The 18,342-nt window shown below is 51.1% G+C and overlaps 6 protein-coding genes across 6 annotated transcripts; 4 read left to right on the top strand and 2 right to left on the bottom strand.

Annotated features, from left to right (window-relative positions):
* Positions 1-232: 232 nt before the first annotated feature.
* CCMA1212_002056 (Pre-mRNA-splicing factor RSE1) lies at positions 233-4,302 on the top strand (the record flags this gene model as incomplete). The annotated part of the gene is made up of 4 exons (XM_073699459.1): positions 233-476; positions 638-2,717; positions 2,908-4,195; positions 4,276-4,302. The coding sequence occupies 4 exons, from the start codon at positions 233-235 to the stop codon at positions 4,300-4,302; spliced, it is 3,639 nt and encodes a 1,212-aa protein (XP_073562690.1).
* A 289-nt stretch (positions 4,303-4,591) lies between these two features.
* On the bottom strand, positions 4,592-5,522 carry CCMA1212_002055 (uncharacterized protein; the record flags this gene model as incomplete). Its single annotated transcript, XM_073699458.1, has 2 exons — positions 4,592-5,299; positions 5,373-5,522. The coding sequence occupies 2 exons, from the start codon at positions 5,520-5,522 to the stop codon at positions 4,592-4,594; spliced, it is 858 nt and encodes a 285-aa protein (XP_073562442.1).
* Positions 5,523-6,359: 837 nt separating this feature from the next.
* On the top strand, positions 6,360-7,613 carry CCMA1212_002054 (uncharacterized protein; the record flags this gene model as incomplete). The annotated part of the gene is made up of 1 exon (XM_073699457.1): positions 6,360-7,613. One exon carries the CDS (start codon positions 6,360-6,362, stop codon positions 7,611-7,613), a length of 1,254 nt encoding a protein of 417 aa, XP_073562443.1.
* Positions 7,614-8,062: 449 nt separating this feature from the next.
* Positions 8,063-8,432, bottom strand: CCMA1212_002053 (Mitochondrial import inner membrane translocase subunit TIM13; the record flags this gene model as incomplete). The annotated part of the gene is made up of 2 exons (XM_073699456.1): positions 8,063-8,230; positions 8,349-8,432. The coding sequence occupies 2 exons, from the start codon at positions 8,430-8,432 to the stop codon at positions 8,063-8,065; spliced, it is 252 nt and encodes an 83-aa protein (XP_073562447.1).
* A 592-nt stretch (positions 8,433-9,024) lies between these two features.
* CCMA1212_002052 (uncharacterized protein) lies at positions 9,025-10,847 on the top strand (the record flags this gene model as incomplete). The annotated part of the gene is made up of 5 exons (XM_073699455.1): positions 9,025-9,033; positions 9,490-9,690; positions 9,757-9,780; positions 9,927-9,997; positions 10,085-10,847. The coding sequence occupies 5 exons, from the start codon at positions 9,025-9,027 to the stop codon at positions 10,845-10,847; spliced, it is 1,068 nt and encodes a 355-aa protein (XP_073562448.1).
* A 4,332-nt stretch (positions 10,848-15,179) lies between these two features.
* CCMA1212_002051 (uncharacterized protein) lies at positions 15,180-17,493 on the top strand (the record flags this gene model as incomplete). Its single annotated transcript, XM_073699454.1, has 2 exons — positions 15,180-16,138; positions 17,466-17,493. The coding sequence occupies 2 exons, from the start codon at positions 15,180-15,182 to the stop codon at positions 17,491-17,493; spliced, it is 987 nt and encodes a 328-aa protein (XP_073562445.1).
* Between the last annotated feature and the right edge of the window lie 849 nt (positions 17,494-18,342).

The raw sequence follows: 18,342 nt of genomic DNA, 5'->3' as shown, positions 1-18,342 counted from the left end.
ACAGACGCAAGTTTGCAGGGAGCTCGGACCACCCTCACACCACCCACTGCCCGCATTAACGTTCCTCCATGCCCCCGGTCTTCCCTCGCCAAACTTTTAAGCTTCAGATCCCAAGCTCCGCCAGTTTATTTTCCACACACAACAACCGCCTCCCTCACGCGACTGAGCAGCTCAATCGGCACAATCAAGCTTCTGAAGAGCCGCGCAGGCTTGACTGCGCCCAGTCGGGAACATGGCGACCACTTCCAACATGTTCCTCTACTCGCTGACGATCCAGCCGCCAACCAATGTCGTCCAAGCGGTTCTGGGTCAGTTCGCGGGCACCAAGGAGCAGCTGATCATCACGGGTGCTGGGTCACGGCTGGCTCTCCTGCGGCCTGATCCCTCGCAGGGAAAGGTCATTACCGTCTTGTCCCACGACATCTTCGGTATCATCAGGTCCCTGGCGGCCTTTCGCCTGGCGGGCAGCAACAAGGGTGAGTCAACCTAGCTCCCTCATTTTTGGAGTGCCACATAGTGATGGTGAAGGAGTAAAAAAAAAGAGCCTCTACAACGCGCCCCACCAAAGCCAACACGACTTCCAGCTGAATGGATACTCGTCCGCCTTCACAAGCAATATACTAATATCATGCTGCAGACTACTTGATTCTGGCAACTGACTCTGGTCGGATCACAATCATTGAGTATCTGCCGAAAGAGAACCGCTTCAGCAAGCTGCATCTGGAGACTTTTGGAAAGTCTGGCGTGCGGAGAGTCATCCCTGGAGAATATCTCGCTTGTGACCCCAAGGGACGCGCGTGCCTGATTGCTTCCATCGAGAAGAACAAGCTCGTCTATGTGCTCAATCGAAATTCTCAGGCAGAGCTCACCATCTCCTCGCCTCTGGAGGCCCACAAGCCTGGCGTCTTGGTCATTTCTATGGTGGCCCTGGACGTTGGGTACGCCAATCCCGTGTTTGCAGCCCTGGAGATCGACTATACTGAGGTAGACCAAGATTCTACGGGCGAGGCTTTGCGGGACCTGGAGACCCAGCTGGTCTACTATGAGCTTGATCTCGGCCTCAATCACGTAGTGAGGAAGTGGTCAGAGCCCGTAGACTCAACAGCCTCGCTGCTGTTCCAGGTGCCCGGAGGCAACGATGGCCCCAGCGGCGTCCTGGTTTGCGGCGAGGAGAACATTACCTACCGTCACTCCAATCAAGAGGCCTTCCGAGTGCCGATCCCCCGTCGTCGAGGCGCAACGGAGGACCCGTCAAGGAAGCGCACCATTATCTCCGGTGTCATGCACAAGCTGAAGGGAAGCGCAGGAGCCTTCTTCTTTCTCTTGCAGACAGAAGACGGCGACATGTTCAAGGTCACAATTGATATGGTCGAGGATGACGAAGGCAACACCACAGGCGAAGTCCGAAGGCTCAAGATCAAGTACTTCGATACGGTCCCACCTGCAGCTAGCCTTTGCATCCTCAAGAGCGGCTTCCTCTACGTTGCCAGTCAGTTTGGCAACTTTTCCTTCTATCAGTTCGAGAAGCTCGGAGACGATGACGAGGAGCTGGAGTTCACCAGCGACGATTTCCCCGTCGATGCACAGGCTTCATATGATCCTGTGTACTTCTATCCCCGGCCACTGGAGAACTTGGTACTCGTCGAGAGCATCCCCTCTATGAATCCTCTTCTCGACTGCAAGATTGCCAACCTGACGGGCGAAGACGCACCTCAGATCTACACCATCTGCGGCAACGGTGCTCGCAGCACGTTCCGGACGCTCAAGCACGGACTCGAGATTAATGAGATTGTTTCCTCCGAGCTTCCCGGCATTCCTTCTGCTGTTTGGACGCTGAAGCTGAATCGGAATGAACAATACGATGCATACATCGTCCTCTCCTTCACCAACGGAACCCTTGTCCTCAGTATAGGTGAGACGGTGGAAGAAGTCAGCGACTCCGGCTTCCTCACCAGTGTCCCCACGCTGGCTGCCCAGTTGCTTGGCGACGATGGTTTGATTCAGGTCCATCCCAAGGGTATTAGACATATCCGCAATGGACAGGTCAATCAGTGGGATGCCCCTCAGCACCGATCTATTGTGGCCGCATCCACCAACGCTCACCAAGTGGCGATTGCTCTGAGCTCCGGTGAAATCGTCTACTTCGAGATGGACGATGACGGTTCTCTGGCCGAATATGACGAGAAGAAGGAGATGTTTGGTACTGTCACTTGCTTGAGCCTGGGCGAGGTCCCCGAAGGCAGGCTGCGAAGCTCATTCCTTGCTGTTGGCTGTGACGACTGCACAGTCCGAATTCTGAGTCTCGACCCCGAGTCTACACTCGAGAACAAGTCGGTGCAGGCACTGACCGCGGCACCCACCTCCCTTGCCATCATTTCCATGGAAGACTCCTCATCAGGCGGCTCTACGCTCTACCTACACATCGGCCTCTACTCGGGCGTCTACCTACGGACGGTCCTGGACGAGGTTACCGGCGAATTAACCGACACACGGCAGAAGTTCTTGGGGCCGAAGCAAGTGAGGCTATTCCAAGTCACTGTCCAGGGACGGACGTGTGTTCTTGGTCTCAGCTCTCGGCCGTGGCTCGGATACGCTGATCCTATCACCAAGACCTTTGTTGTCACTCCGCTCAACTACGTCGATCTGGAATGGGGCTGGAATTTCACCAGCGAGCAATGCGAAGAAGGCATTGTGGGTATTCAGGGGCAAACTCTACGGTAAGTGGTGTACTCCGTCTTCCCCCCTTTTCCTATCGTGCCAAATGATGAAGAAATGGGATCCAAGCCTACGGGCTATGAGGTTCTTAATACGCATTTTTTTCCAATTGTTCCTACTGAAAGGCACTTATTCTTTTCTTGGTTGCTTGTTGAAGAATCATTTGTCATGTCACAAGCTGATCATCTCTAGGATTTTCTCTGTCGACCGGCTGGGAGATACGCTGATTCAGAGCTCCATTCCCCTGACTTATACCCCAAAGAAGATGGTGAAGCATCCGGATCAACCTCTTTTCTACGTGATCGAGGCGGACAATCACACTCTGTCTCCGGCGCTTTGCGCTCAGTTGCTCGCAGACCCAGCGAGTGTCAATGGGGACAGCAAGGTCCTCCCCCCCGAAGAGTTTGGCCATCCCAGAGGCAACCGACGCTGGGCCTCGTGCATCAGCGTTGTCGACCCGCTGGCCGAAGAGGGCCAGGTCCTGCAAAGGATCGATTTGGAGGAAAACGAGGCTGCGGTCAGTCTGGCAATCGTTACGTTTGCCAGTCAGGAGAACGAAACCTTCCTCGTCGTTGGAACCGGTAAAGATATGGTCCTGAACCCTCGCAGTTTTTCTGACGCTTTTGTCCATATCTACCGGTTCGAGCGCGACGGTAGGGGTCTAGTATTCATTCACAAGACCAAGGTGGAGGAGCCCCCAATGGCCATGATACCTTTCCAGGGGCGTGTGTTGGTCGGTATTGGAAAGATGCTGCGCATTTACGACCTCGGCATGCGACAGCTGCTGCGAAAGTCTCAGGCTGAAGTGGCACCGCAGCAGATTGTCTCATTGAATGCACAAGGCAACCGAATTGTCGTTGGCGACGTGCAGCAGGGCATCACTTACGTTGTCTTCAAGCAACAGACGAACAAGCTCATTCCGTTTGTGGACGATACCGTTGCCAGGTGGACAACGTGTACAACCATGGTGGATTATGAGACCACCGCTGGAGGAGACAAGTTCGGCAACATCTTCATCGTGCGAGCTCCACAAAAGGCCAGTGAGGAGGCCGACGAGGAGCCGGCGGGACTTCATCTGCTCAACGCAAGAAGCTACCTGCACGGCACCTCTCATCGCCTGGACTTGATGTGCCATCTCTACACCCAGGATATTCCGACGAGCATTACCAAGACCAGCCTGGTGGTGGGAGGCCAGGACGTCCTGCTGTGGAGCGGACTGATGGGCACGATTGGCGTTCTGATTCCGTTCGTCACGCGAGAAGACGCAGACTTTTTCCAGAGTCTAGAGCAGCACCTCCGAGCCGAGGACCCCCCGCTGGCGGGCCGAGACCACTTGATGTATCGCAGCTACTATGCACCCATGAAGGGCGTCATCGACGGTGATCTCTGTGAGCGATACGCTCTGCTTCCGAATGACAAGAAGCAAATGATTGCAGGGGAGCTGGACCGCTCAGTCCGGGAAATTGAGCGGAAAATATCGGTAAGTTCTATCCTCGTAGCTCCGTCATGCATGACTATCTAGTATCCAAGATACACAAAGCTAACATTCCCTGTTTTCAGGACATCCGAACTCGGTCTGCCTTTTAAGCGTGTTTGGCTTTGGTGCTTGCGTTTACTGTTTTTAAATATCATGTCGGAACATGTGGCGATGAATGTTTGTGTAACTAAATACTAGGGTTCAGGGATGATGGCGTTACATACAGGATGATGATATACATGCCTGTCAGGCTAGGCGAGAAGCATCCAAGATGATGCTCGTGCAGGATTTGCACGTTTACATGAAATACGAAATTCTAATGTCCCCCATTTCTCCAAAGATCAAGACCCAAGAGCAAGATGTGAAAGCCGGAAAAAAAAAACAGACTCGCCTCGGAACTCACAAACCCCTCCAAAAGAGGCCGCGATTCTTGACCTTTGTGGCCTCGCCGTTCCTCCGCCTCTGGTTGGGATGGCTCAGCTCCCAAGCCTCGTCATCCAGGTATGCGGTGATGGCGGCGTCGATGTCATAGCCGGCCTGCTCCATGTAGAGCAGCGCAAAGTCATAGTCGGCGACTTTGCAGGCGGTCATGAAGCGCCTGATCTTGCCCTTGCGCAGCTCCTCGTCCTCGCCCTCGACGGGCCGGGGCGAGAGGCTGACGCCGCCCTTGTAGAACTCGCCGGGGATGAGGACGGTCTTGCGGCCGACGAGCAGGTGGTCGCTGGTGAGGTTGTTCCTGCGGCGCAGGGCGGCGGGGGGCACGCCGTAGCGGAGGGAGAGGGACTGGACGGTGTCGTGGTCGTGGTCTAGGAAGTGGAGGGTGTCGTCGTGCAGAGCGGCCTTTTCGTCGATGTCGGAGGAGGAGTCTGTACTGCTGCTGCTGTTGTTGTTCTTGGTGTTCGCGGGGGTTGGTGGTGGTGGTGGTGATGGTGTGTCGCCGTCTTCTATGGACTTGTAGGGCGGGGGAGGTGGTGAAGTCGGGATCGCGCGTGATCGGAGAGGCGGGATGGAGGTGTATTGGGGAGGATCTCGGAGGCCTTGGGGGAGTGGCGAGGGGGTGGAGGAGACTTGGCAGAAGGGACAGTATGAGGCGAAGCGGGGGTTTTTCTATAAAGTGGTTTAGAAAGAAGGAGGAGGAGGAGAGGATTGTTGGAGCAGAGTTGAGGGGAGATATATCCACCTGTATGCACTTGCCGCAGATGACTCGGTAACAGCATTCTACTCTGCGGTCTTGCGGGAGGGAAGACGATGATGATGGTGGTGATGATGGCGTTTGGGAGTACGGGGGGGTTGCGGCGAGGCTGCCCGTGCAGGTGCTGCAGTATTCCATGGTTGAATTGCCAAAGAGAGAAGATCTAGAGTATACAGAGAAGATGGTATTGGAAACCGAGTGCAAGAGAGAGAGAGAGAGAGAAGTTGTAGATAAGAAGGGTCCTTGAGTTGGAAGGCCGTGTCCTCGTGACGGGGACGTATGAGGGATCTCGGGTCTCAGATTTAGTCCATGTTACCTATTTGCCTTATCTATCTATTACTGCTGCTACGTTGAACCAGCTGAATAACATCTGGCTTGCACATGTCAGTGGTTGGATTCATTACCTATTCGACCTTTTGGAGAATGACAGCATGGGGGAGCCAATCACGTCATGGCAGATGATGGCCTGTGTCTTGTGCTGCTATCGCCACATGGTGGGAGGTTGTGTGAATGGATGCTAAGAGGGCGCACGATGTAGCTTGGATTGCTGTTCTTGTAATAACTGCGTCTATGGCTGAGATGGGGTACATCATCCGACTATGTCATACCAACCTACCTATATGAGAGATGCACCTTAGTTCTGGTCTACCCCAGAGCTGTCAAAACGTGGCATGGGAATGGATTGATACCAGATTGTCAAAGTGACGGAGCGGAAGACGGGAGAGAAAATGCGGAGCCGCCTGGCGCGCGTCTAGTAGTTGGGGCTTCGGCATTCGGTCAGCGCGCCGTGCAGCTCCAAGAGCTTTGTATCTTCTTCATTTTCATCTTCACCTTCGTCTTCATATTCTGGTTTTCGGATTATCCGACCTATTGTGGCTTGAGGAGAATCTAACAATACCTTGACGGTTCCATCTTCAAGTACTTGCCTCACGACTACACGAATTGTTGGATCAATTACACAGCCATCCTGTCACAATGAACAAGCCAAAGCTCGCCTTCGGGCTCAACCTGACGAAAAAGCCCGGCGCATCCAAGCCGATGCCCTCCAGATCGAGGCCCATGTTCAGCAGCCACGACGATGACTCGGACAACGAAGCAGCCCCCGGAGACGCCAAAGTGGAAGAGATTGGAGGCGACCTGGACGACTTCACATCCGCACCACCGCCAGCCGATTCAACAACGGGACACAGACCAAAGAAGGGCGTCATAAGCGAACCCCCCAAGCTCAAGCCAAAAGCCCCAACAAGCACAATGTTCGGCGACCTGTCCAGCACGCTCTCTTCCCGCAAGAACGCGGAGGCAGCCGCCGAGCTCGACGCCAGCGTGTACGAGTACGACGCCGTCTACGAGTCCCTCAAGCCCCAGAAGAACAAGTCGAAAGAGGACGAGGAGCGGAAGCCGAAATACATGAAGAACCTCATGATGGCGGCCGACGTGCGGAAGCGGGACCAGCTGATTGCCGAGGAGAAGAAGATTGCGCGCGAGCGTGAGGCGGAGGGAGACGAGTTTGCGGACAAGGAAAAGTTTGTGACGGAGGCGTATAAGAAGCAGCAGGAGGAGAACAAGAGGCTGGAGGAGGAGGAGCGGAGGAGAGAGGAGGAGGAGGCGAAGAAGAACGAGGGCACCGGCATGACGTCGTTTTACAGGAAGTTGTTGGATAGGGAACAGGAGAGACATGCGGAGACGGTGCGGGCCGCGGAGGAAATGGCCAAGCGAGGACCTGGCGAGAAGGCGGATGCGGAGGACGCGGAAGATGTGGATGATGATAAGGAGAAGGAGTATGCCCGAGCGGCAAGGGAACTGAATGAGAAGGGCGCCTCCATATCCGTCAACGAAGATGGGCAAGTCGTCGACAAGCGGCAGCTCCTCAAGGGCGGCCTCAACGTTGTCGCGAAGAAGCAAGCAGCGGTGCAGAAAGAAGTCGAAGAAGCATCGCATCGAGATTCTGCGGACCGGGACCGGCGGGAGCTCACGGGGAAGCAGCTCGGCCGGAAGCAGGCGATGAGGGAGAGGCAGTCACGGATGTTGGCGGAGCAGTTGGAGGCGTCGCTCAAGAGGTCGCGCGAGGCGCAGGAGGTGAAGCGGGAGGAGGTGGAGAGGGCGGCCAAGACGCGCAAGACGGAGGGCGAGATCATGGGGGCGAGGGAGAGGTATCTTGCCAGGAAGAAGGCGGCGGAGGAGGAGAAGAGGAAGGCTGCCGAGGCGGGGGCTGAGGCGGGGGCTGAGTGAGGTTGACGATGATATATACATGCATATTGATATACCTGGTAGATACCCAAACGAAATGATACACGGCTTGTAAATGTCTTTTTTCGGTCTCTTGGTTCAGCGTTTCCGCGAGGTGGAGTGGATGATCCAGTTTATATGTCTATATCCCGTCCCAAACACCTACCAAGACAGCTCTAACAAAGAAATAAGGTAGTAATACATGGTTTCACCCAAGAGAACAGCCGCCCATTCGTGTTCCCTTTCCTTTCCCCAGTTCACGACGACCCGAACAATATCGTACACGGCATCTCTTCCTCGCCGAGCGTTCGTTCCTCGTTCGTTTTGTTATCCAGACCCGGATTGCGTTGCTTTCTTTCTTTTTCCCCAGCCCTTGCAACTTCGTGCCAATAACCTAGGATCCTGTTCGATTTTCTATCGTTTTTTTTCATTCATCTTCGTATGCGAGACTTTTAGTTGTTGGCCTGCTCCTGTCGTATCCTGTTGATGTACGCCGCGTTGACCTGGTTCCAGGCCGCCATGTACTTTTCCATGCACGACGTCATGCACGTCTGTTCGCTGCTGGACAGGGAAGTGCCGGGCTTGGGGACGCATTTCTCGAAGCAGTTCTCCTGGAGTTTCTATATACATGACGAATGCATCTGGTAAGTAATCTTTGCTGCTGAAATTGCAGGTGCCAAGGTTTGTTTGGCGGGTTTCGTGGTTGGGGGGGGAGGGGGAGACATGGAGGTTGCATACTTCGATGAGGACGCGGGCGTTGGCGAGGTTCGCTTCTGCGAGGACCTGCTTCATGACGGATTGCTTGACGGATGAGGAGTCCATTTTGGAGGTTGTGTGTGTGGGGGACTTGGGAGTGGTTTCGTCTTGGGGAAGAAGTGGGAATTGGGCGAGTTTGCGGTTGGTTGCTTGGGTGGTGGTTGAGACTTTGAAGATTTTGGACATTTGGGAGTTGCAGTTTCGCTGTGGCTGGTATGTGGCGTTGGTGGCTAGCGGAGACACGGTGGCTCAACCTGGGGTATTTGGCATGTTGCAGATGGTGAACTGCTGTGAGCTAATATGCGATTCAGCAGACGGAGATTGTATCGAGCAGATACTTCTGTTCGAATTTCATGTTCAAGTACAACAACTTGCAATTCCTGGGCATCGAGGTCCTTGTGCTTGGGTCCTTGGCTTTGATCTCGACCTTGTCAGTTATAGATCTGACATGTGACTACCTATTTGCAAGAGCTCCAACTCGTTGTCGTGAAATAAGGCCATTGGATCACTTGTGGTACAGCGTGAGGTAACGCAATGCAATAGAGTCTGAAGTTCGCAATGATAAATTGCATCTACAGGTTACATGCCGATATCATGGAAGCTCGTGCCTTTGGACAATGTTTTGAGACAGCACAGTGCACGATGCCCCACCGCGGGCATGGCCGCTGTCAGCTCCGGGTACAGCTACCTTGTAGTGCTCCAAACGGTGAATTTCCCACCCAAGCTTGACTCTGTAAATATTCACCACTCAGTTGGTTTCTGAAGTCACTTGGTATGGTCTCAAGTTGTCAGAGTCTTGGGAATTGACTCTTGAGTAATTTCACGAGATTTGAGCCTTGGATCTCCAAAACAAGTGATTTTGCAGTACAAGTCTCCATCACTCAGTGATCAAATTCAGAAGGTCGGCGAAAGTAGCGGTACCAAAAATAGCCTCCAGACAGACAGCTGGTGCGAGCAGGGGCGACGCCTCCGTGCCTCCACAGTCCAGATCGTTGGGAAATAGCACTGTGTTGCGGGCTCAACACGAATTGTGGCCTTTCGGAACCTCCCATGTGAACTGCCTGCCTTACTGGCTGGTGCTTGTTGCTGTTTGATAATATCCTCCAAGAAAACAAAACGACAGACGACGAAAGAGGCGGCATCGGACATCAGAACCCGTGCTGATCTCCAAGCGACCTCCGCCGACTGCCCGACCATTGGAAACAGATCCCCTTGCTGTCACGATCGAATCGCTCCCAAGATGCGGCTTTCCTCGCTGTCGGCCGTGTTCGCCGCGGCGTTCGCGTGGACTGCGGCGGCCCAGGAGGACTTTAGAAGCATAACGGTTGGTTGATCTGGACAAGGAAGATTGCGCAAGAGCTTACAGCGGGCTAACGGAATCCGCGCGCAGCTCAAGACGCACACCCTCGAACAAGTCAGTCGCATATCAAGGAGAGGGAGAGAAGGAGGAGGAGAAGGAGGGGGACTTGCCTCACGACTACACGAATTNGGATGGGATGCGAAGACAGACCGCTGGAAGTTTGAACCGAGTTTCTAACCTGCTTTGGTTTCTCTCTTTAGCCCTACCTGGACTCTGACATGCAGAGCCGATGGTTCGACTTTGGCGGCGACACAATTATTCGGACAGACTCGTACGTTTAGTTTTCCCCCCTGTCCATATACCCAGCAGGCACGCGCTCGCTCCTATTGTGCGGTTCACAAACTCAATTCTGCTGCAGATACATCCGCCTCACCTCCGACCGACCCTCGCAAAACGGCTGGCTGTTTTCACGGGTGCCCCTGACGGCGACCAACTGGGAGGTGGAGGTTGAATTCAAGATCCACGGCAAGAACTCACTGTACGGCGATGGCTTCGCCATGTGGATCACGAAGCAGCGCGGCCAGCTCGGGCCCGTCTTTGGCCACGCCGACAAGTTCGAGGGCCTGGGCGTCTTCGTCGACACGTACAAGAACAACCGGCCGGGCGTCGTCTTCCCCTACGTCATGGCCATGTTCGGCGACGGCCAGAAGTCGTACGACAAGAACAACGACGGCAAGGACACGGAGCTGGCCGGCTGCTCGGCCCGCGGCCTCCGCCACTCGAGCATCCCGACCAAGCTCCGATTGACCTACTTCCAGGACAAGAGCCTCAAGCTGGAGCTGCAGTACAAGACGGTCGGCGACTGGCTGGTGTGCTTCGAGGTGCAGAACCCTCCCTCGATCCCCAACATTGCGTACCTGGGCTTCAGCGCCGAGACGGGCGAGCTGAGCGACAACCACGACATCATCTCGGTCGTGTCCAAGAACCTCTACGCCAGCCCCGCGCCTGTCTACCCCGGAAAGGGAGGCAAGAGCCAGAACAAGGCCAAGAGCGCGGGCGGTGCGAGCGGCGGAAGCTGGACGTGGTTCTTTTTCAAGATTGTCTTGTTTATCCTCGTGGCGGGCGGTGCGTACGTTGGCTTCACCGTGTACAGGGCGAAATCCAAAAGCCACAGGTTCTGAGGACGCCGTGCATGATGAAAGGGGAAGCGCGTGCATGGAGGGCTTGGAGAAAATAGAGGGGCGGGGAGGTTGGTTGTGACTGACCCAGGCAGAGGCTTTTCCAAGAATACAGGTGGTACTATTCCAAAATGATGGGGGGAGGTAGGCGGGTCACGTCGTTGCCACACAAGAGGACATAACTACTCATAGTGTTGGATGCTGGTTATGTCTGTTGTCGAGGGGCTGTCCTTTGTGCTAGGAGTTTGGACTTTTTGGTAATTGCTTGAACTAGCACAAGGGAGCTGGGCGAGGACACATGATTCTACATGGCATCCAGGTAAAGTGAAGGGTGGACGGATGGGCGAGAGCGCATTACTAGCAACGAATTGAAGGTTTACCAGTTCATCGTTTGGTTGTTGCGTATAAGATGGTATCAAGAGAAGGCTTAGTGTGTGATAGGGGGAGAAAAGGCTGTCTGAAAGGGGTTTGTTAGTCAAAGGTTGCAGGGTAGGTAGATGCGCTATGAGGAAGCAGGATGATGCTTTTCCAAGGCATTTTTTTCTCTTGGAAGAAGGGATGAAGACGAGAATTTGGAATTGTATCGCATGGAGAAATCGGGTTTCAATGACGGATCAAGGAAAGAGGACGAAGCCAATGCCAATCCGGTAGCATGAAGTTGTCGAGTCGAGGGGGGGTGGTTTGTGCTTGAATGGCTTTGACTGTTTGGTGACGTACATAGCATTAGACACAAGAATAGGAGAAATTTCAAATAAAAAANAAAAAAAAAAAAAAAAAAAAAAAAAAAAAAAAAAAAAAAAAAAAAAAAAAAAAAAAAAAAAAAAAAAAAAAAAAAAAAAAAAAAAAAAAAAAAAAAAAAAAAAAAAAAAAAAAAAAAAAAAAAAAAAAAAAAAAAAAAAAAAAAAAAAAAAAAAAAAAAAAAAAAAAAAAAAAAAAAAAAAAAAAAAAAAAAAAAAAAAAAAAAAAAAAAAAAAAAAAAAAAAAAAAAAAAAAAAAAAAAAAAAAAAAAAAAAAAAAAAAAAAAAAAAAAAAAAAAAAAAAAAAAAAAAAAAAAAAAAAAAAAAAAAAAAAAAAAAAAAAAAAAAAAAAAAAAAAAAAAAAAAAAAAAAAAAAAAAAAAAAAAAAAAAAAAAAAAAAAAAAAAAAAAAAAAAAAAAAAAAAAAAAAAAAAAAAAAAAAAAAAAAAAAAAAAAAAAAAAAAAAAAAAAAAAAAAAAAAAAAAAAAAAAAAAAAAAAAAAAAAAAAAAAAAAAAAAAAAAAAAAAAAAAAAAAAAAAAAAAAAAAAAAAAAAAAAAAAAAAAAAAAAAAAAAAAAAAAAAAAAAAAAAAAAAAAAAAAAAAAAAAAAAAAAAAAAAAAAAAAAAAAAAAAAAAAAAAAAAAAAAAAAAAAAAAAAAAAAAAAAAAAAAAAAAAAAAAAAAAAAAAAAAAAAAAAAAAAAAAAAAAAAAAAAAAAAAAAAAAAAAAAAAAAAAAAAAAAAAAAAAAAAAAAAAAAAAAAAAAAAAAAAAAAAAAAAAAAAAAAAAAAAAAAAAAAAAAAAAAAAAAAAAAAAAAAAAAAAAAAAAAAAAAAAAAAAAAAAAAAAAAAAAAAAAAAAAAAAAAAAAAAAAAAAAAAAAAAAAAAAAAAAAAAAAAAAAAAAAAAAAAAAAAAAAAAAAAAAAAAAAAAAAAAAAAAAAAAAAAAAAAAAAAAAAAAAAAAAAAAAAAAAAAAAAAAAAAAAAAAAAAAAAAAAAAAAAAAAAAAAAAAAAAAAAAAAAAAAAAAAAAAAAAAAAAAAAAAAAAAAAAAAAAAAAAAAAAAAAAAAAAAAAAAAAAAAAAAAAAAAAAAAAAAAAAAAAAAAAAAAAAAAAAAAAAAAAAAAAAAAAAAAAAAAAAAAAAAAAAAAAAAAAAAAAAAAAAAAAAAAAAAAAAAAAAAAAAAAAAAAAAAAAAAAAAAAAAAAAAAAAAAAAAAAAGATAAAAGAAAAAAAAAAAGTATGCTCTCCAAATTCATCATCTCCCAGGGTGAGCTAGATTGGGAGCAAGATCTTGTCGGATTGTTTTGCTCCCTTGTATTGCATGTATCTTGAATCTTTCGCCTCAGGTGCTATCTAAGTAAATACCTCCCATGATACCGGCGGCAGCTGATCCAGGACAGGACATCCCCGCAATGCCTTGGGATTGTGGCGGGTTTAGCTCGTGTGATTTACATCAACGGCTTGCTTCGGGGGGGTTTCATCCATTCTTTTGTGAGAGCTACTGCTCCAACCACTGCAGTCAATGAACGCAAGAACATGATCATGCCTGCACTGTAAAAAGACATGAGTAAATCGAAGCTGGGAAAGGAAGAAGGAGAAGGAAAGGCAAAGTGACAAGATGCAGCAATTGCTCAATTTTCGAATCGGCTGTTGGCCACATTGGAACGTGGAAACTAGGCCCAGATCTCGCCCGAGGAGCACATCATCATCTTGCAGCATTAGTCTCGCACAAATTACACGCCTAGCGTCATCATCATAGCATGTATGTGCATCTACCGATCGCTTATTCAGCCTGGCATCTTTGCTTGGACGGAGCAAGGGCAGACTGCATCCCTAAGAGACTCGGAAGCAGGGCGAAGAACGCATGCAGCTGCGGTCATTGTGGTGCATTTCCATGTGTTCTGGTGTCACAGCATACAGTACAGGCGGCCATTGATAGGTATCCAATCGAATGCAGCTCCAAGAGTAATCATTACATACAACTATTACAGCTTCAGGGACACACAGACCGCGAGAGAGAGAGAGAGAGAGAGACACACACACACGCACACAAAGGCAGTCCATTCGGCAGCGAAATTGCAGTGTTTCAGCCATGGGACTTGCACCGAGAATTGCCGTGGGGCCTCTGCGAATGCTATTTATTGCGTAGGGCGCAGCAAATGGCCTGAGCACCCTTTGGCATGGATGGAGGCAGCCCCGAAGTTCTGCTGAAGAGGCATTGAAGTCTTGGATCGTGAGATACTCGACGAAACGGAGGGTATTTCATCTCTGACTGCCTTCGGGATCCAATTACAGCCATTGAAGACATGGAGAGATATATCTCGAAAAAAAAAAAAAAGGAGGACTAGAGACGTTAAGAAGCAAACACAAGACGCAAGGAGAAGCCATCAAAGCCCAGGCCAGGACGCTTTGATTCATCAATCTCGCCAAACCGACTACAGCCATTCGCAGCGCTGCCGCCGATCCGAGCCCAAGGGTCGCGCTTCCGCATCAAGATCAATCTCGTCGTTTGATTGTTGATTTCCGCCTTCTTGGGAGTTGCTGGGACACGAGCAGCAGCAGCAGCAGCTTAAGCAACACTTTGTCAAATCAATGTTGGACTTTTTCTGCCCCTGCGCGAAGAAGAACAGGGAAATCGCAAGGTGGTGCTCGATGCTGAAGGTTGAGGCGGCCATTGACGACCTAGACCCAGCCTAGCTCTCTAGTGTCGTGTGTCCTGAATGACGCCCATTTGACGCCCTGCATTGCTGATTCACGACAGCCGGCATGCTGACCGGTTCCTTTTGCACTTTGATTGCCTTTGCCGTTTTGACGCCTGCTTCGCCTCGGAGCTTGATTGAACTTGCACCGACAAACCAAGTGTATACTTGAGAACGAGAAAAAAGAGCTGCCTACCGACCTCATCTTGCCAGCTCCAGCATCTTCCTCCTCGGCACCCCTGAAGCAGATCATCCAAGACGGCCCCCCTCGGACGCTGAAGCACTGCAAGCGGCAATTCTCCCCTCTTCTCCAGACAGACCTACATTAGCACCAGCACCAGCGCGCTGCCAACCAACTGACGGAAGCCTCTCCCACCTTGCAAGCTTTGCCTCTTCGTCGCCCCTCCCAGCTCCCGCTCCAGCTAAAACGCACAGCTGCATCTTGCATACGAGGCACCACCCAGCTTAGCAGGTGGTATTTGATCGATCGGTCCACTACCTACACTTCAGTTCAATCCAGGCTCTACAGTACATATTACAACCTGAAAGTATCCCCTAGCCCGGATCGCCGCCAGCAGTGACAACCTGAAGCGACCACTGCCACACTCCTACAGAGCTGGAATCGAGAGCCTCCGCAGTTTGTTTTTGCCTGGCTCGGCTCCCCTCAAACCCAATTGCCATCCGTCCCGCTGCCCGCCTTTGCCTTGCTTTGCTCTCCAGTCCTCGATTAAGCTGAATTCCAATTGCTATTTATTTTATTTCTACTATTATTCATCTTATTCTCAATTTTTTTTTCCTCCTCCCTCTTCTCACCCGGTCCAACCGTCCCGTCCGTTGCCGCGACCTTCTCGTCGCTTCTGCTACAACCCACCCCAATTAATCCAATACGTCGCTATCCTGCTTAATGCCTTCCTTCGGCTCATTCCTCAAGAAGAAGCGCACAAAGGAGGGCAGCGGCTCTGACCCCTCGGCAAAGGCCAGCAGCAGCAACCACCACCACCACGGCGCTGCGCACCCCACCAGCAGCACCAGCCCCGTCGCATCCAAGAAGAGCTGGGACTCGACAGCAGCCCAGCAGCAGCAGCAGCAACAGAGGACTGAGCCGCGAGCCATCACCTTCAAGCCCGGCTCGGGTGCCAGCGCTGGTACCGCTACCTCGGGCGTCCTAGGCGCTGCCGCGTCGAGCGCGGGCTCAGGCACAGGTGCGGGTACAGCTACACTGTCTACGGGCACCACGCCAGGCTCTGCTGCAGCAAACCACAGCGCCTTTCCAGGCGCCCTGCTAGGCGCTCCTCCCCCCCAAGGCACCGCCGCCGCCTCGCCTGGCTCCATCTCGCCGTCCGCATCCACCCCCATTCCCGCCTCCGCACCCGCGCTGTCGACGCAAGCTCCTGCGCCGGCCTCGTCTCTCTCGCCAGCTTCGCCCGCCCAGCTCTCGACGTCCGCAGCCTCGCCCTCGGCCTCTGCCACTGCTCCCGCCGCCGCTGCCGCGCGACCCTCGGCCTCGGGCGCGCCCTCCTCCTCCGCCTCCGCCGCCCCCCTCGAGCTCTCCCACTCCCTCTCGCCCACCGCCCAGCCGACCATGAATCCCGCCCTCCAGCCTCCCCATCCCTACGCGCCGGGCCACGACTCGCAGAACCTCCCCAGCATCAGCAACCTCATCAATTCGCCCCAGAATGCCGGCTCGACCAACGGCTACCCCCCCTCGTCGTACCAGTCCTCCGCTCCCGTAGGCGGCCAGATGGCCGACGCCAATGCCGCTCAGCTGCAGCAGCAGCAGCAGCAGCATCTCCAACAGCAGCAGTTGCTACAACAACAACAACAACAACAACAACAGCAACAGCAACAGCAGCATCACTTGTCGTCGGCGATGCAGCTGGACCCCCCCCAACAACCGCAGCAACAACAACAACAGCAACCACCACCGCAACAGCCCCCACAACAGCAACCTCAGCAGCATCACCAGCCTCAACAACAGCAACAGCAACAGCACCACCACCAGCAACAGCAGATCCACCACGGCCACAGCGTATCGCTCTCCCAGCCCCGCGTCACCAAGGGCAAGTACTCGCTCGGCGACTTTGAGATACTGAGGACGCTGGGCACCGGTAGTTTCGGCCGCGTTCACCTGGTCCAGTCCAAGCACAACCAGCGCTTCTACGCCGTCAAGGTGCTCAAGAAGGCGCAGGTCGTCAAGATGAAGCAGGTCGAGCACACAAACGACGAGCGCCGCATGCTGAGCGACGTCAAGCACCCCTTCCTCATCACCCTGTGGGGCACCTTTCAGGACTGGAAGAATCTCTACATGGTCATGGACTTTGTCGAGGGCGGCGAGCTGTTTTCGCTGCTGAGGAAATCTGGGGTATGAGAGCCCGATATATCCACTTGTTGTTATCTTACCTCTTGGCTATTTACCCTTTGGCTAACTACCTGTACTTTCCAGCGATTCCCTAACCCGGTCGCCAAGTTCTACGCCGCCGAGGCCACGCTGGCTCTGGAATACCTGCACTCCAAAAACATCATCTACCGCGACCTGAAACCCGAAAACCTGCTGCTGGACCGGCACGGGCACCTCAAAATCACCGACTTTGGCTTCGCGAAGCGCGTGCCCGACAAGACATGGACGCTATGCGGAACACCAGACTACCTGGCTCCTGAAGTAGTCTCTAACAAGGGCTACAACAAGTCTGTAGACTGGTGAGTGGCGGCTTGGAGCAACCGAGCTCTTGTACGAGTGGAGGGACTGATGCGTGCTCTAGGTGGTCCCTCGGAATCCTGATATACGAAATGCTCTGCGGATACACGCCGTTCTGGGACAGCGGCTCCCCGATGCGTATATACGAAAACATCCTCAAGGGCAAGGTCAAGTACCCGGCGTACATCAACCCAGATGCTCAGAACCTGCTCGAGAGGCTGATCACGGCGGACTTGACCAAGCGACTGGGCAACCTGTTTGGGGGCTCACAAGACGTCAAGAACCACCCGTGGTTTGCCGAGGTGACGTGGGACCGGTTGGCACGCAAGGACATTGATGCTCCGTATACGCCGCCAGTCAAGGCAGGATCCGGCGACGCCAGCCAGTTTGACCGATACCCCGAGGACCCCGAAAAGTACGGGGGTCCGGGCGGTGCTGACGAGTGAGTGCTCTCGTCGCTTTAATGATGCGCTCTGGGCTAACGTGTTGATGTAGATATGGCAACCTGTTTCCCGAATTCTGAGCACATCAACAACGCTCGAATCTCTGCATACGCGGACACGTTGACGACTGACGACGAGGCTTTGAGCGTGTGGCCTGAGTGGAAAGCAAAAGGAGCATGTTGCCTTTATATTTCTTTTGGGGTTTCGGATGTAAAAGAGGTGGGCTGCTGGGCCATTTGATTGGTTGCATCTCGATGATGGGCTCTGCATTGCAGAATGTTTTTTTCTTTCTCCCTCTTTGGAAAGGGCGGTTCGAACGGTCATGGGGGCCTCTTTTGACATGGAGTCTGTGCTGGAAAACGTGTATTGGGGAGGAGGGGAGCTTTGTTTGCTGCTGCAACGCCCAATCCGTCTCGCCCGGTAGCCAACTATGCGACGCACCTGTGTATCGAGCTTTTGTCCTTTGCCTTGTTTCTGTTTGTCCTCTGCTCTGCTTCTATTGTTTCTTTTCTTGGGCTTCGATGGGCGAGGAGAGGGAGTAAAAGGGGGATGCACATTTACTTGGGGCAGTGTATGACTTTTTGTCCTGGAGGCGAGACTTGTTGATATCGAGGAGCTGAACCTGGAGGTGTGGTTTGCCTGTGCTCATCATATACCTACCCACCCAACAGAATAGCAATACGACTATACTTTTACCTCGTGAAGTACGAGTATGTAACGCGTGCATGTTGTGCGATGCGAGCGTTCTCGTAGACTACGTACCTCAAGGTGAATAAGGTACAGTACCCATGTTGCTGATAGTACTACAGTACCTTACTGGGACTCAGGGTGGTAAGGTGAGGTAGGTAGTACGGCAAAAGGGTCAATGCGGTTGATTTTTGTGGTACTAGAGATGCAAGCAGACCCATGGAAAATCTCTGCAAGCGCGC

The sequence above is a fragment of the Trichoderma ghanense genome (genome assembly GCF_004382785.1).
Source record: "Trichoderma ghanense strain CCMA-1212 chromosome Unknown scaffold_1, whole genome shotgun sequence".
Taxonomy (NCBI): domain Eukaryota; kingdom Fungi; phylum Ascomycota; class Sordariomycetes; order Hypocreales; family Hypocreaceae; genus Trichoderma; species Trichoderma ghanense.
The sequence above is the reverse complement of the archived record's forward strand: the minus strand, read 5'-3'. Positions and strand labels throughout refer to the sequence as shown.